The following is a 16,355-nucleotide window of genomic DNA, read 5'->3' as shown; positions in this document are numbered from 1 at the left end:
AAAATGAGACTGGTCCTCTGGGAGCAACCATAACGGTGACCCTCCATTTTGGATGCGGAGCTGGTATGAATCCATTAAAAATGTACACAGATACTGCAATTAACTTTGTGCTTTGGATTATCTTTTGAGGCAGGCTTAAAAGCAGGTTTCCTACTAAAATGACATACATTTACATTTCCAAATCTCCTTGAACACAGTTGCAGACAATCAGCCTTCATCACTACAGAGGAAAATAAACGGTATCACCTCTCCGACCATAAAAAATAGAACAAAAGGGTGCTTTTGTTGTATAGCTGCTGCACAAACCTTCTCTCAATTCTTTCCATCTATGGGAATTGGACAGAATGTAGCACAGTCTAGAAAGGGGTTTCATCTGATTTGCTGTTACTGCAGCTTCTTGAAGAAACAGCACTTGTCACCAGTGTAAACAAGAATAGATACGATTCAGTTGCTATCCTAACATTAACCTCAGTATTTCATTCTGAAAGACAGGAAAGCTGATAACTGATTATTTTGTTTTCTTATAACACGTTAAATTTTGGATAAATCATACACCTTACATTAATATCTCAAAGCATGTCAAAATGAAAAAAATAATTTCATGTTTTGCTTTCAAGAAGGATTTTGATGTATGTATCTAGGTATTTATTAATTTCATAGAGCTACCATTTTTATAAGGTATTTAACTCAATCAAGTCATCTCTTTCAAGGCCATAATTACCCCTGAGAGAGGAAAACGTTCAGAAATCCATCTGTATTCAAGGCACGAGAGGAACAGTAAATCTTGTGATAGTGGGTATTATTTCCATCCCCACATTAGGCCATACTGTCTGAATCCACATGGGAAGCCCCTTTCAAATGAATCTCAGGCCTCTCTCTAAACAGACAGACCACGATGGCTGCACAATTGAGTCCTGAACAATCTGCAGACTGTTTTGGGAACCAGCAATACCCTTACAGCATGGCAGCTAAAATACCTATTCAGGGCACTGGAACACGTCAAGCCCTCTCCCATTTTCAATCTGCACTGCTCCAGTTATCTATTTAATTCTTTCACAGGTTATGAAAATCATAAATCAGTACCAGTAATTTTATTTTCAACTTGTGCAAAGTAAACAGTAAAAATCCTTCTCATAACCAGGGAGGCAGAGTAGAGTGCATAATATTCTCATGCTTTTTCTATTAAGAGCTGCATCTTAAATCACTCCACAATTCGGTCTGTTGCAGGACTCAGTACTTAGGAGTATTGTGACTTGTGTCCTACAGTTCTCATCTACTGACTGTATAATTTTTGCCTTTTCAACTTTTATGGTCTTTAAATACTTCCCCTTTCCTAAAACTCATTTTTAACGCATTGAATGTAACAGGTCACTTAGCATACAATGAGTTCTTCTAATACAGATTAATAGCTGAAAAGAGTGGGGAACAAATGAAGTAGTATTAGTGGAGGGATCTAATATACATCAGTGGCAGTCTCTGCCAAAACCCCATACCAAATTCATGGCTAGGCAAAGTGCTCTTTAATATTTAATTCTCGAGTTGGAGGTGTGTTCTCTGGCTGCCCAATTTCCTCCACTTGATTTTATGTCAGGAAGTGAAATTACACTCCCACCAGCTGTTCCCCAGCCAGTGCATGTCTCTTTCCTTTTCTTCTTCTGGATTTATCTTTTGTACACCACTCACACGGGACTGGGAAACAGTCACAAAGCTTAAAGTTGGATCTGAACATCCACTGAATCTGCAAATCTAGGAGCATATTTAGTCTCAGAACTCAAGACCTAGACTTTTTTCTCTGTTTGCAGAGGAGAAACAGACAGCAACAATTGAGGGAGAAGCTCCCTGACAACAGTATAAAGCTGATAAAGGTGCATTAGTTGCCAAATACTGCACTGTGCAGAAATTTTCTTTATCACTATTCCCGAGTCAGTGTTATAGTACACAACTTTTGCTTTTCAGATGATAAGACAACTAACTTTTTTTTGTTTTTAATTGTTGTATTTTGGACAATTTTCTTTGCATTCTTTGCTAGAATTATCAACGTTGATTCACTGATATACTCTTCATACTGAATAATTCCTGTTGCCAAAGATAAATAGAAAATATTTGACCTATTAATCAACGTCCTGCAAGAAAGCCTCCTTCTACCATGGCTAAGTTATTCAAGTGATTGCTCATAATAAGGCTGGGAGTATGTGATTATAAATGGAAGTTTTCAAATAAATATCAGTAAGAAGCAGGAGCCCGCACAAAAAAGGTACAGTGACCTTCCAAGCAATTTAGTAGAGAACATACATCAACAAAAAGCTCATAACCTAGAAGGTCTCCTTTCCCCACCACTCCTGCAGTGCACACATATCCCTTGCATGAGACACTGAGCAAGGCCACTGCTGCATTTTTCTCCCTCCCCACATCCTATAACTTACAGAGGACAGAGGAAGTATTTGGCAAGCCTTAGCTGGGCCCCAGGGCTCACTGCAAATGCTGAAATTGCTGCTGGGACCACGTACCAGTCACATGGCTGAGCGTCTCATTCCCCTTGTAGATTTGCTGGCTGAGGTAAGACTTGTGAGTCTCTGCCATTTTCCAGCACAGGTGCTAAGAGGTGGACAGAGGCAGCAAAGGTGTGACCTCTCTGCCACTCCACAGTAAAAGGAATATGCTGTGCCTTTCCTGTGTAGCCAAGAGTAGTGATTCCAACTGGCAATGACTTTAAATTAAACTGGAATCTCCACATTTAACTGCACTGAGATGACTGTGTGCCCCACTGTGTCCATGTCAACATGATTCCAAGGCATATACAGTGAAGAGATTCAAAGGCTGGGCTTTAGGCTGGCAACCATTACCGCAATTCAGCCACGTTGCAGACAAAGCAACTTGAGTTGCTCATACCTTCCAAACAGTGTGGGATGCTGCAATTACACAACTGACCTCTCAAAAAGTTTTTCACCTAAAATTTCAATATGCGAGAAATGCTTAATAGGTATCGAACTATCTAATGAAAAATATTTGAAACAATATTCATACTTATTGATGAGTCTGACATAACACCATGAATTGTACATAAAACCGAGAATCTTTCAGCAATACTAATCAAAATCCCTTTTTCATCAGTCTAAAAAATGTTGTGGCAGAACAGAGTCGTGTTGTCTCTTGAAAGCTGCAACATGCAGTAAGAGTCAATTTTACCCAACCAAGCCAAAGTGGTGACTTCCAGAACTCATACAGAAGATTTGTTACCCAGGCTTTGCATTACAACGAACTCTCTATGATAACACAAAGAAATTCTTTTGAAACAGCACGCTGCAACTCAGTGGCTGTCAAGAGTTGTCACACCCCTACCATCAGTACTTTACAGGCAACAAATCCAATATTTAGTATCGTCAACTAGTATCGATATGCCCACTGGGACTTCTTTCGTTAAAATGATCTGATTGCAGTAAGGCAAACTGAGATTCACTCTTGAACCACGTTGGGAGCTTCATCTCTCAGTAAATTCAGCACAGGTCTGGTGCTTCGGACTGCTGGAGAAGGATACGAAGGACCAAAACTACAAGCCTCTCTACGGACTCTGAACACAACTTAGTTTCATTATGATGCTTGTGTATGTTGGAAATCATTAGTGAGACCCCTTCTTCCCCTCAAGACAAACTGTGATCACAGACATATTTCTGATTGGAAAAACAAACACATGTTCCAAACTAAGGCTAGTATTTCTTCAAAGCATTAAAAGTATATTAGATACTCCTAAAGTCACTGTGAAGTCAGTGAAGTAGGGGAGCAAATCAGATTATTATACATGCATTCACACATAAACATATGTAAGAATACACTTTAAAAAGACTTTAACATGCTGGCTTTTCAATAAACAAAGTAATTAGTTTAACATGATGGAATCTATATTTTGCTTTCTTTTAAAAAGTCTCCATCAAGTGAATAATGTTTCAGGCAGCTGCTTTGTTGTTTTGATGCCTTCCCATTCCCTTTAATATTTGTTTTCACTGGTTCTAAGATTTCTTTTTTGTTCATTTTTCTTTTTTGATCCACAATGCAGTCAGTTCTCAGCTCATAATGCAACCCTCTGAAGAGAGCAATCTTCATAAGTCTGGCTGAAGCAAAAAATAGCACTGTCAGCTTCTGACAGACTGAACTTAGCCGAGTGAAATGTTTTAATTTTTTATCATCTTAATGAACAGGCTTATTTATAATGTGGACAATTTTACTGTCATTGTATGCAGAGCAGAGATTATGGAATGCATTTTGTTTGGGGAACACTGTAAGGAATGTAAGGAATACATTTTTTTTTTTTAACCAATGGGCAATTGTTTTAGACACTGTAAACAATCTCAAGATGAAATATTCTTAGCCTACTTGAAATAAAGGAATGACTTAATGGTAACATCTGTAATAGTGAAAAAAACCTGAAGAAAGGAACCTTGCAATGAAAAATAACAAATTTCTGAATCTGAAATTTGCAATACGCACAAGTACACCATTTAAAAAAAAACACTGAAACAATGTAAAATATTACTACTAATGCAATAATAGAAATATTTGTGTAGACTAAATATCTACAGGTACCTTTAGTACTTTATAGTGGGATGGGAAGGTTAAACGTATAAAATAAAAGATCTAACAGAAAGAAGAGCGTGGGTTAACAATTGCTTACCCTCTTTTCTGCTACCTCATCCTCTCCTGTAGAGTCTTTGCCATCATGTGCATCTCTCAGGGTTGGCATATGTTTTTTGTGTGCTGGCTCTCTGTTTAAAGTTGTATATCCTATGTGTTCATAAATTGGATTTATTGTCATCTTGGCAATGTATTCTGCTGCCTTGGTTTCAATATAAAGAGTAATCAATCCATCTGTCACCAGGTCATGGATGGACTCAAAACGTTTCTCCCCAACAAAGTGCTTTCCATCGTAGTAGAGTCTGAAGTTTCTGGTTTGACTTCCAAATCTGCCTCAATGAAATGGGAAAGTATTTTTTTAAAATAACAGTAAGCAAGAATAAAGAAGAGTAATCAAGCCTTTGCAAACAATAAAAAAATACTTTATCACTTAAAGCTGTGACTAAGCTAAGTCTAGTTCAGACGTGGCTAAAAAACTCAACTACTACTTAGGACAGATAGGAAGGAGAGATTAACAACTGCAGATAGATAGCCAAAACAATAACTGACCCAGAAGAGGCTGTTTATTCTTGTATTCTCTTAGCCTCTTGATTATCCTGTGGAAAAACTGAAAATTACTTCATGTTCTTTATGGCGTTTTTTAGTACTTCACGACTGCACCGCTGTAGTCAATTTGCCTGGCTCTAATATGAAGGATTCTCACAATAAAGTCCTCTATTACAGTTGATCAATATGGAGTTTTGATGCAGTCTCAGACCTCTGCACCTCTGCCTTCTTGCTGGAAGAGGCCATTCAGGGCTCAGCTTGGCTTCAGTGCCAACAATTACAGTGAAGCAGAACTGCTGCCAGCAGTGGAGCAGCACAGGACGAAATGGCACAAGGGCAAGCATTCTTTATTCCTGGCCAAAGGCCAAGGACTAACTCTTCAAGCTTTATACAAAACTCCTTCTGTGTTATGGTTGTTAAGTCCTGAGCTTCAAGCAAATCTTTGTAACATGCATAACGTGTAAGCTATCTGATGCTAGCAATTCTGCAGTCTGGATGCAATCAGACTTTGATGCAGTCTATAGGCAACCACAAGCAGGGACACTGATTTTACCTGAATATCAGCACTTTTCAAAATCTATACTTTGAACCTGCAACAATTTGCTGCCTGAAAGTAATCTCACCTTGTAAAACACACCCGTGTTTGCACTTGGAAACAACCACTGCATTTCATGCAGGGAAGATGGAGGCCAGGAACTTGTTCATAGTTCACTTAAGTGTTGTTGGTCAGACAGCAGGAAGGGTGCTGCTCAGGGCACTGGGCCTCTTTGTGAGGTCAGATAAGCCAAATGCATATTAGAAACTAAATTTGGAAGAATGAATTGCTTTCATTTCACAATCAAAATTTTCATAAAAGGAATGTTAAGGAAAAACAGTGGTGCTTTGCTGAAGTGATTTCTTTTCAAAGGGCCCTTGGCCAACAACAGAAAGCATATCAGACCTTGCCTTGGGTGAAATATATATGCAATCTTTCTGCAAGTATGGGCAAAATCATTTGTTCTTCGATGTGTAATTTTTCCTCTTGTTTTCTGAATCAAAATGCCAAACTTGACAGTGACTGTAATTTCAGGAGCTACTACATTTGAAGTACACTTAATTGTGAAGCAACGCACTCCTGGGGAGCTCTCAGGAATCCACATCTGGCTCACTAATAATAGGAGACATGTTGTGTAGAAACTACATGGCATTTTACTGGAAATTAATTGGAACATATATTCACATTTTTATGCTACACAAACAAAACCGCATCACACTGAAAAGCAAGACATTACAAAACAACAGGAAAAAATGCATTTTTACCCAACAATAATTTGATCACAAACGCAATTTGGAGTGAAAACAAGACACTGAGAAAGCAGAAAGACAATGTCCCAAGTTGGAGCAGAAGGGGTAGGAAAATGTTCAGGCTCACTCTTCAAAGCATCTTCCTTCCAGGCATATGCCAGACAACATTTTTGAGAAGATTGGGCATAAATCAATTTTAATTGGAGTGTTAATTCACTAATGAATTTCTTCTTCCCTCTCACACATTGTTTTTATTGGTTATACCCAGTAGTTAGATGTGACCAGTAGTATCCCAGCATCTCCTCAAGCTTCCTATCTCTACTCCCACCTTTTTTACTTCCTTCCCTGCAACAGTAAGCTTTCTGAGGCATGCACTGTCCGCAAGTTGTGTATTCACACCGCACCAATCTGCTATGAGGGACCAGTCTATCCTGAGTGGCACAGCCCTATCTCATGAGTGGCACAGCAGCACAAATACTTTACTGTATAAAGTGGCAAAACCGACTCAACTAAGAATGTGACAGGAAAGTTTTGCTCATGTGACATTTTCCTTGCATGCCCTCTACTATCCATAAGGTCAGTATGAGCTCAGAGTGCTCAGCACCACACAGTGCCAAAGCAAGTGCAACCTTCACTACCTCCTGCTCAAGTCAGCAGGAACAACGCACGTGGAGCTCAGACAGCGTCAGAATTTAGCAAAAACAGAGTAAGTTTGAAGATGAAGAATAATGGGCCTAAATGATAATATCCAACAGAATGATTTTTATTAAGAGACGCATCAGGTGAATTGCTGTTCTAATCAGTAACATATGCTCTGGCAGTACTTACAGCAGAGCTTTAAAGAAGCAGAAGGTCACTTGTGGCTCTTAGCTTTCTAGGAGAGAAAGTATTATGCTAATCTTACCAAGAAAAGATAAGGCAAAGAAAAGCTTCTCAGGGCTGATTACTACCCACGGTGTCTCGGCTTTAATAACATCCTTCAGAGTCTAAAACAAAGTTCTGAAGATAGCCAAATGCAGAGAACGATCAGAAGTTTTTCAAAGATTTATGTTCTTCTCATTGGGGTCAGCAGGTGCATGGTTGTACCCCAGCTGTTTTACTGAACAGCCCTTATGCTGTACATCTGTTCACACTGCTGCCCATAAAGCATGAAAGATACCACAAGGAATAGGATTCCCTAAAGGGCATCGTCTTTATCCCACTACTGACCCACATTTCAACATACAAGTACACAGTTTTAGTTCTTAAACAGCACTCATACTTAAACTCATCTTTTAAAACTCTTCCCATATGGATCTGGGGAGTAGAACATCCATTTCTTTCTGTATGCATGGTTTCCTAAAGGTGCACTCAACCTCCTCAGTTCAAAATACCTTAAGATAATTTAACAATTAGCTCTTAAGGAAAGGTATTTAGACAAACAAGTTACTCTGTGTCAGTGCCGTAATCGCTTGGAAAAGGTGTTGCAGAGGTGAAAATTGGATGGTTTGCCTTTATCTGCTTTTCTATTTGTTCCACATCGAACTGTTTTCTCTCTATTCATTTCTTATTGGAAACACTGTGGGGAAATGTATTGTTTTTTAAATTGAATAGTATTAGCAACAAGGAAGAAAAAATCCACACAAATCAATGCACCAAGAATCTTTTACAAAGACTGTACCATCAATACAATGTCTGATAACTCTACAATTTACCTTTCTCAAACTCATTTAAATTTCTCACCACACAATGATACTATTTTGATGAAATTACAATATAAATGCAAATGTACACACTCATTTGCAAATGATCAATCCAAATTTAATCTTCAGTCTTATTTAACGTTATGGTTTAATTTTTTCCTTTAGCAAAAATATTTCCTTATGATTACCTTCTATAACATTACTGCAGCCTACTTTATAAATCACCGTGGAAACTAAGTAGAACCAAGATTTGATATTTCAACTTCCTGATGGTCTTTTCCTAAAGGCAAGCATTAGTACCAGCTGTTTTTTGTTTTAGAAATAGAAAACAGGACACAAATAATGTATGTTCTCCTTGGATTAAACAAGGGAACATTAGATGTTTTTCCAAGAAAAAGAAATAGACCTCTTACATGTCAAACAGTCCCATTGTATCTATTGTGCATTTGTTTGCAAGCAGCAGGACTACTGATAAAAGACTTTTCTTATTCCAAGTTGTCTGAAAAGCAATCACTCTGTCTAGTCCCCTTGGTTTCCAGTGGGGCAGAGTGGATACAACGTGGGAAAATGGATTAAATGGTAGAGTAAATGTGGCTAGTAATAAAGGCCTGAAGAGCTGAATTAGGTATCATAGCATGAGAAAGGCGGGCTTCAGACTTCACCAACCACTCTGTAAGCAGCATTCATTGATCAAACAAAAGGAAGAAGTGAAGGACTGAGAGCCCATCTGTGCTTTCTTACCATTTAAGATGATGGATTTTACAGTCCAAACACAGAACAGTACAGTAGCTATTCACTTCTTTCACAGGCTATTTTATGATGAGAAGAGTATCTAGCCCTTACCTAAAGACAAAAGCACTGTTTAAACACTTAGCTGCCACCACACCATAACCTTAGCATCCCACAGTGATTCCAATATCCTCATTAGTGGTGACATTGTCATCTTCATACTTGGAGCTGGGAAATCTTAAGTTCTGTGCATGTGACAGAAGGTCACTTGGACTTATTCCTCCCTTGGAGAAAAGTGTCTTTAATGCACTTTGTGGCCAGAAGGTAGAAGTCTTGCGAAAAATTACACGTCATAATTTCAGCTCTAACTTCTGAAAACTCTCATTCAATATTTAAGAGTCTTGATAACTCCAAAAAAAGCTACAGAAATATAAGCAATGTTGAATGTCTTCTGATCACGCTGTGTTCATGTGAAGGAAAACAAATTATTCCACAGATCCTTTTTTGGCCAATTCCCTGGTCAAAAAACGCAGATCTTGCATGCTGCCAAAACCTACACAGTTAATCCAGAAGGTCTTTGACTCCTGAGAGTCATAAAAACTTTTGTTTTCATTTATGTTTTATTATTTATTGGCAATATTTCTGAGGATGGCCAGGGAATCATGGAATGTGCCTTCTTCCCAGGGTATCAGAGGAGAAACTTTATCAGCTCCAAAACCCCAAAAACAGCAGTAATTCTCAAAAACATAAATGCATAAAAGAAATCAAATGCATTAGGAGTTGAAAGTAAAGAGGAGACAAAAAAATCCCTACTGTCCAATGAGTCTAGGAAAAGTGGCAGAATACAGACATCTGAGAAAATTTTCCTGTGCCATCTGGAAGGGCTGTACTTGCTGGCTGACTACTGTAGCTTGATTATCATTAATTAGTTGTAAAGTTATCCCTGAAATCTCAATAGACCCATGGGTTGGATGAACATATGAAAATTTAGATTAACATGGAAAAAAAACGTGGCATCCATCAGAAGAGAAAACAAATCCCAGAGCTGGAAACGAAATGTGGCTATTCTATGCCAATGCAGACAAAACCTTCAACTCACTTAGGATCAGATAAAATAATTCTAAGCTAGTGCTGTGTCCTTGATGACAGCCTTTCAACAGTCCCTATCAAATGAAGGCTGAAGATTATTTCACTGTTTTGTTCCCCAGACTTCCTTGCCCAAAAAGGAAACAGCACTGTGCAAGTAGCATGGCAAGGAGGACCAGAGCAATGACAATGTCCTGTGGAACCTGAGCTGTGCCACAGACAGCACAAGTGAGAGACAACTGCTCTAGGGTATCAGCAGGAGATAACAGCTGCTGAGAACAACGAACTCTGAAACTGCTATCAGCCCTAGGTACTGTAATAATGTGTTTCAGAAATAAATCCAAGGAAATTAAGAGAAAAATTTTTCTTTTGTCACAACATCTTATTTTAATAGCTTCAACAGCTGATTCCCACCATCTCAAATCCTGATCAAAGGCCGGCTGATCTATTGATAACCATGTATGCTATTAATGTGCAGTAAGATCACTTAACACGTAGAACCACTCTCAATGTTCCTGATCAGTGATAGATTGCTTGAAAATAACTTTTGGTTCTGACATGAAACTGCTGTACAGAAGTATTACCTCTTCTTAGTACTGCAGTTGCATGCCCTATTCTGTTTAAACTTGATAGGACATATGTGGGATTGCTCTGATGATTCAGTCAGAATCAATACCAATGTTTGGGCAATATTTTACAGCTTTCTCTATCTGCTAAGACCTCGGTGCTTCTTGGGAAAAGTATCACCATGTGTGATTAAGACACATTTGAAATCTATATATACATGGGAAAGGAGCAAAAGCCTGCTGTTTTCCCTTCAAATGAAAGCAATACTTTAAAAACCTATGCTGATATGCCAGGAAAAAACACGTTTTGGAACTGTTACTAGCAGGAACGTTGGTAACTTTCACAGTTTCACATTAAGCAGATACAGTTATCTTCTTTTATAAAACAAAAACAACAACAACAACAACAACAACAAAAACTCCACCTCCCTCTGAACGTTAACGTTACAGTGCAATTCCATGGTTCCTGTATTCCTTTAAAGCAGAACTGTGTTTTAATTTTTCTAAGGTTAAGTATCAACTCTTCCCAGCGTCTGCTCTGCAAATTTCAAAACGCATATACAAATTTTACTTGGCCTGTGCATAACATTCTCATTTTAGGTCATATCAGATGGTCTTTGTCTGACAAATTTAGAAGTAGAACAACATCAGGTCTGTAATGGAAATTCCACTGTAATCATTAAAACAGAGAGAGAACTGCCATAGCATAATGCTCAAACATGTTCATTTTTGTTTCATTTATGGACTTTCTTCCTGAGAAGCTCATGACCACCTTAATTCAAATGCTTCTACAGATATTCTCATCCTAATAGTAAATTGCTCTTAACTGATCTTACTAAGACAACATGCATATTTGAACTCACTATACCACGAAAACACGAGAGGAAGACAAGGTGAAAACGAAAGGAATGTCCTTATCGTTAAATAGCTTTGCAAGTGCAATTAACTTATTGATTCTTATGCCATTCTGTTCCTCTCCATTATCTGCTAGCATGGCTGACTATGGAGAGGGGAGTGGAGAAACACTGTTCTGTTGTTTCTGTATTGTTTGTTTTCTTTCATATACTTTACAGGATATTATCAAACATCTCAAAGTTTACATTAAAAACAAAATAGGATTATTTTTACAAGTTTCCTTTAGATTAAAAATAACCGCAGTAAGATTTCTGTCCCAGAGATTTTGTCAAATCTGATTTGCCTAAAACCACTGCTAATCCCAACCTTCCAAGTAGGTTTACTCAACATAATGAAAGCTATTACATTATTTGCTGCTTACTTAAAAGCTCCTTTCTTAATGTACTGTATGGAAAATAAAAGACGTGCAAGTCTAAAATAGCATTTTTTTCCTCTACAGATTTGAGTGCTTGCTATCCCTGTACTCATGAAGAAAGAGGGTGGCTACATGAACTGCAGTGACAGCGGGCCACCAGTATCATAGAGCAGGACTCTCATGTGCAATATGTGCTTTTGGACATGCCCAGCCTGCAGCGCGTGTGTACAACGGCACAGCAGTGCGCCACAGAGATCTGGGCAGAGCCAGAGACCTGTTCTGTAATTTGTCAGGTCACAAGAGCACACAGAGGGAACTGATGGCATGCTGTGATTTGTGACATGACATCTGCATGTAGAACACTTTATACTACGAAATATTTTCAGATGAAGTTTAATTTTAATGCATTAGACTAAAATCCATAAACTGTACAGAGGAGTATATTCAATGTTTTGTTATTTTCAAAACATTTATTTTGCTAATGACAAAAATAAATGCTCAATGTGGACAACTCCCCATAATGTCTCATGGCCATGACTACATAAATAAATGATAGAAGAACAGTTTAATTACAATATTGCTACATTTTGCCATCTCTAAGTGTTTAATTGCCTTAGGTTGATGCCCAATCTGCCATTAAAGTGTTTTGTGAATTAACAGTGAGAGAAATTAGATGACGAAAAACTTTGTAAAATAATATACACAGTAATTTTTTTATTTTAATGGGACAGAATAACTTTTTTCTAGAATACAATTTCTTCCTTGGCACAAGTACAGCAGTAGGTAGGACAGGTTTCCATTTATTCCTGAACAAAAGCTACAATAAAAATTAGCTTGATTCTCTTCCTAGCATCTATGAAATCAGGCCAAACTATACTAAACTCAGCAAAGATACATCAAAATATGTAAGAGGGAGAAGGAAAAGTGGGCCAGATAACAGTTATTCCTGTCGGTTCTCTCAGTGTTTGAATAATTCATAAATGTTTTGATAAAAACAATTATGATATTAAACAGCAATGTGAGGCTATTGTGTGTCACTTTGAAAACATATTTATAAAGCTCCCACAGTATCTACAGCTGAAGGACTTTTTATTGCTTACTGATGAGGCACAGGAAAAGAAATTTTTCTCTAAACACAAAGATTTCTAAGTATGTATTTCAAAAGCACACAGAAGAGGCCCAGTAAAGGACTAACTTGAAGATAGGTTTCTAACTGTCACTTTCTAAGGGCATTAGAGCAAGAAGGCACTCCAGCAGAGTCTGTCAGTAACAGAAAGGCATGCATCTTTGAAAGGTAAGGAAACGGGAGGAAGGATAGAGCAATGTATGCTACATATATTCACCTGATTATGCTATGCTTGGATTTTTTATTGCTTCAACTCCAATAGAGCTCAGAAGCTTCAGGCCAGGCAGACATTAAGAACAGCACAACAGAGTACGAATTCTTGCTCAAGGATTCTAATGGAGGTGTCCTGAGAGCTGGGGCACAACTTTCCAATTCTCTGTCTAAGCCATTTTTAAGAGATACTAGGCTGATGCACTGAACAGGTACATGAGACAATGTAGGAAAGAAAGTACTGCCTCTAATGAAGAAGTGAGGCATGGAGAATGTAAAAGCCTTGAGCTCAGTCACAGGCAAAACCAAGAAACGAACTCAGATCTTCTGAGCTCCATGAGAGTGCTTCACCACCAGCTCAGTGCCCTCGCTGTGCACCAGAATACCAGAGATCTTTGTGGCCCAGCAGAAGCTATAGTCAGAGGTGAACGGCATGGTATAAAACGCATGAGCTACATGCACTGAACACAGCTTTTGGACAAGTAACAAAGTTTACACTGTTACCAAAGCAGAGAATACTCCTCCCAGAACTTCCACAAGCAGGAGAAAGTCTGCAGCAAACCAAATTGCCAAAGATAAATTAGACACGAGTCAAAAGAAAACGGAGCTGACAACAACAACAGATGGGAAGAGGAGGAATGGAGAACAGGAACACAGCAAGAAGACATGAACCATAAGGAAAAAAGCATTCTAGCCTGTGGGAGGGCCTAGGTAGCCAGTTAATTACTCATTAAGGTTAGTAGCTATTTATTATTATTCTAAATACTTCAGTGAAGGCATTTTAGTAGTGCCCAGCTGTGCTTTACATAAGACAGACAACGTGCAGGACAGCTATGTTATTTACTGGGAGCTGAACATCCCACTTTATTGACAGAGTAATAGAGTATATTATTCAGTACAAAATTTTATATAGAAAAATAAACTTATTTTACAGGGAAGATAATTTAAATAGAGGTCCGATTGTTTTATTTCAGAGCATAAAAGTGAAATCCAAAATTTATCAGCACGCTGCTTTCCCTGGGGCTACCTCTCGCTCTTGCTATGTATGCAGCCAACAGGATGACAGCTTTAGTTTCAGTAGAATTTAAACCTTCATAAAAGAAATATTTGGCTGTTCACAAGGAAGAAAAGCAAAGCCCAGCATATCAGCTGGCATACCTGTTGTGGTAGCCTATTAAAACAGCTTTAAGCATGAACTGTTTCTTTCATCTTAAAAGAAGCTTCAGATACCTTAGTGGCCAATTTCTGAAACACTCACATGAATTCTGCACCTATGGAAGTCTGACAGGCTAAGCCTAAGGGAAAAATAAGCCCTTCTCCCTGAGAGCTTCAGCTCACCACCAAGGAAGGAGCACTCTCTTGCCATTTCATGCAGAATAAAGAAAACTGATCAAAACGAGCCAAGCTGAAACACGCACACTCCACAGGTAAGTTCAGTCGTGTTTTGGAGCAATTCTATTTAATCCAGCTGAACTTCGGGCTGCATGCTCACGTGCGTGCATATGCAGACACACAGGTATACATAGTTACCCAGGTATCTCAGCTGAGAATCAAGGAATATTGAGTAAATATTCTAAAAAATTTCTAAAAAATGAATTCAGCTCTTACTATTGCCAATCATTGTCTAGTGTAGAGCTGCACATCGGTTAAAAATATACTGAAGTAGAAAGATGTGCAAAGTTTAGTCTTGAAAAATGTCTTTATGATTTTTTTTTTTCCCTACCAATTAACATGATGTCAGAACACCGTCACTAAGGTAAAGTGAAAGGATGTAGTCAGCTCTGCGCTGTTCCCTCTCTCAAACAGCTTGTAGATCAGCTTTGGATTCAGGATAAAGTATGACTAAATTTTGCTACATTCATGATGAAAAAAACCGTAATTTAGTTATTATTACACAGAAAGTTGCTTCAAAATTCTCCTTTTCTCCAGTTCCACACCTCTGCCCCAGCCTCTAAAAGCTTTCTAGCAGAACGCAGACACACAGTTCTGACCTTTGCATTCAGGAAACCTTTTGCAAATGTTCAGTTTTAGACGTGTTAAGGAATCCCAGGGCTGTTAACACATCTTCTGGAAGAGCACGGTATGTACGTCCCAAAAGAGCCCAGTGAAAATGAGCACCATCCAGCTATTAAAGTAATTGTCTGCTGAAATTAAAAAGATTCATTTGCACCAGTATAATCCAATAGCCTGCCAGTTAAAATATCAGTGGCGAGTTTCTTAATGCAATTTCATAGTTTAGGAGAGGATACACGGATCAATTTCTCGCACAATACATGTAGTTGGTTGACTAAGCTAAGCATTACTAATTTTTGACATTTATTTTGCCTTAAGAATTCTCTTCTGATGCCACATAATCTTGAGTGTGCCCTAGCCCCCAAACACAAAGAAAACGTGACTCATAATCACGGCTAACATTATTACCTTTTTTAAAAATCCTGCTGCAGAACCTTATTTCAATTCATTCTCAGTATCGCAACAATAGAATTTGCAGGAAGGGAAACCATGGTAACCAACTAAATGTGCTACAGCAGATATCTGCTCAAAAGAACATGCAGTACCATCACACTTCAACGCCTACTGCTAGTACAATCTCTACCCATTTCCCCTTTATCCTCACCCTAATTATTAAACAAGCTCCCAACCACAAAAGACTACATTGCAAACCATGTCTTACTGTTACTGTCATTTGCTATAGGTCCTAGCATGAAGCACTGTATTACTGTTTTGCCAATTTTAAAAGCAGATCTAATACCTCCAGGAGTTAATTAGGAATTTTCATTTCCTTTCATCCGTTTGGAACATTTAATTAATATCAAAACATATTTTATATTTGTACAGTCATAGAGACACCCCGATATGTGTGGACACACAAACATACCTACAATAATCTACTTACGTTAGTAGTTCTTTTAAAACCTCAGGGATGCAAAAAAATTTCAGTGGCATTCTCTGACTAATTAACTAGTAAACACTGGTGGCTTCTGCTGGGCTTTTTAAAAAAATAAACTATGAAAAAATGTATTCATGATTAAGTACAGGCATTAAAGATAGCAGGGTGCTGATTTGATGCTCTCATGTGTGTTTATGTTTCATTCTATTTCATCCGGTGTCTGAACTGATACAATTTCACAGGCCTTCTCAGCAGCTGAACATCAATTTTATTTGAAGGATGGCTTTGGATATTTAACCAAACTCACACACTTAGAAAACGATAATTTAAATGTTTTTTT

The 16,355-nt window shown here is 38.2% G+C and overlaps 1 protein-coding gene across 5 annotated transcripts in view; it reads right to left on the bottom strand.

Moving 5' to 3' along the window:
- Positions 1–16,355, bottom strand: part of CHN1 (chimerin 1) — an 80,183-nt gene that overhangs the window by 36,504 nt on the left and 27,324 nt on the right. For 4 of the 5 annotated variants that reach the window (XR_014884530.1, XM_085228634.1, XM_085228632.1 and 1 more), the window contains one exon: positions 4,667–4,955. Coding sequence is in view for 4 of the 5 variants with exons in the window: in XM_085228634.1 (XP_085084760.1) it covers positions 4,667–4,955 (289 nt within the window). In the remaining variant the exon portion in view is untranslated. Of the gene's footprint in view, positions 1–4,666; positions 4,956–15,116; positions 15,141–16,355 lie in introns of those variants that run through there. The other variant, XM_010713768.3, reaches the window with a different exon arrangement.

The sequence above is a fragment of the Meleagris gallopavo genome, chromosome 7, assembly GCF_905368555.1.
Source record: "Meleagris gallopavo chromosome 7, MGAL_WU_HG_1.1, whole genome shotgun sequence".
In the NCBI taxonomy this organism is placed as follows: Eukaryota; Metazoa; Chordata; class Aves; order Galliformes; family Phasianidae; genus Meleagris; species Meleagris gallopavo.
This window is presented reverse-complemented; position numbering and strand designations above follow the sequence as displayed.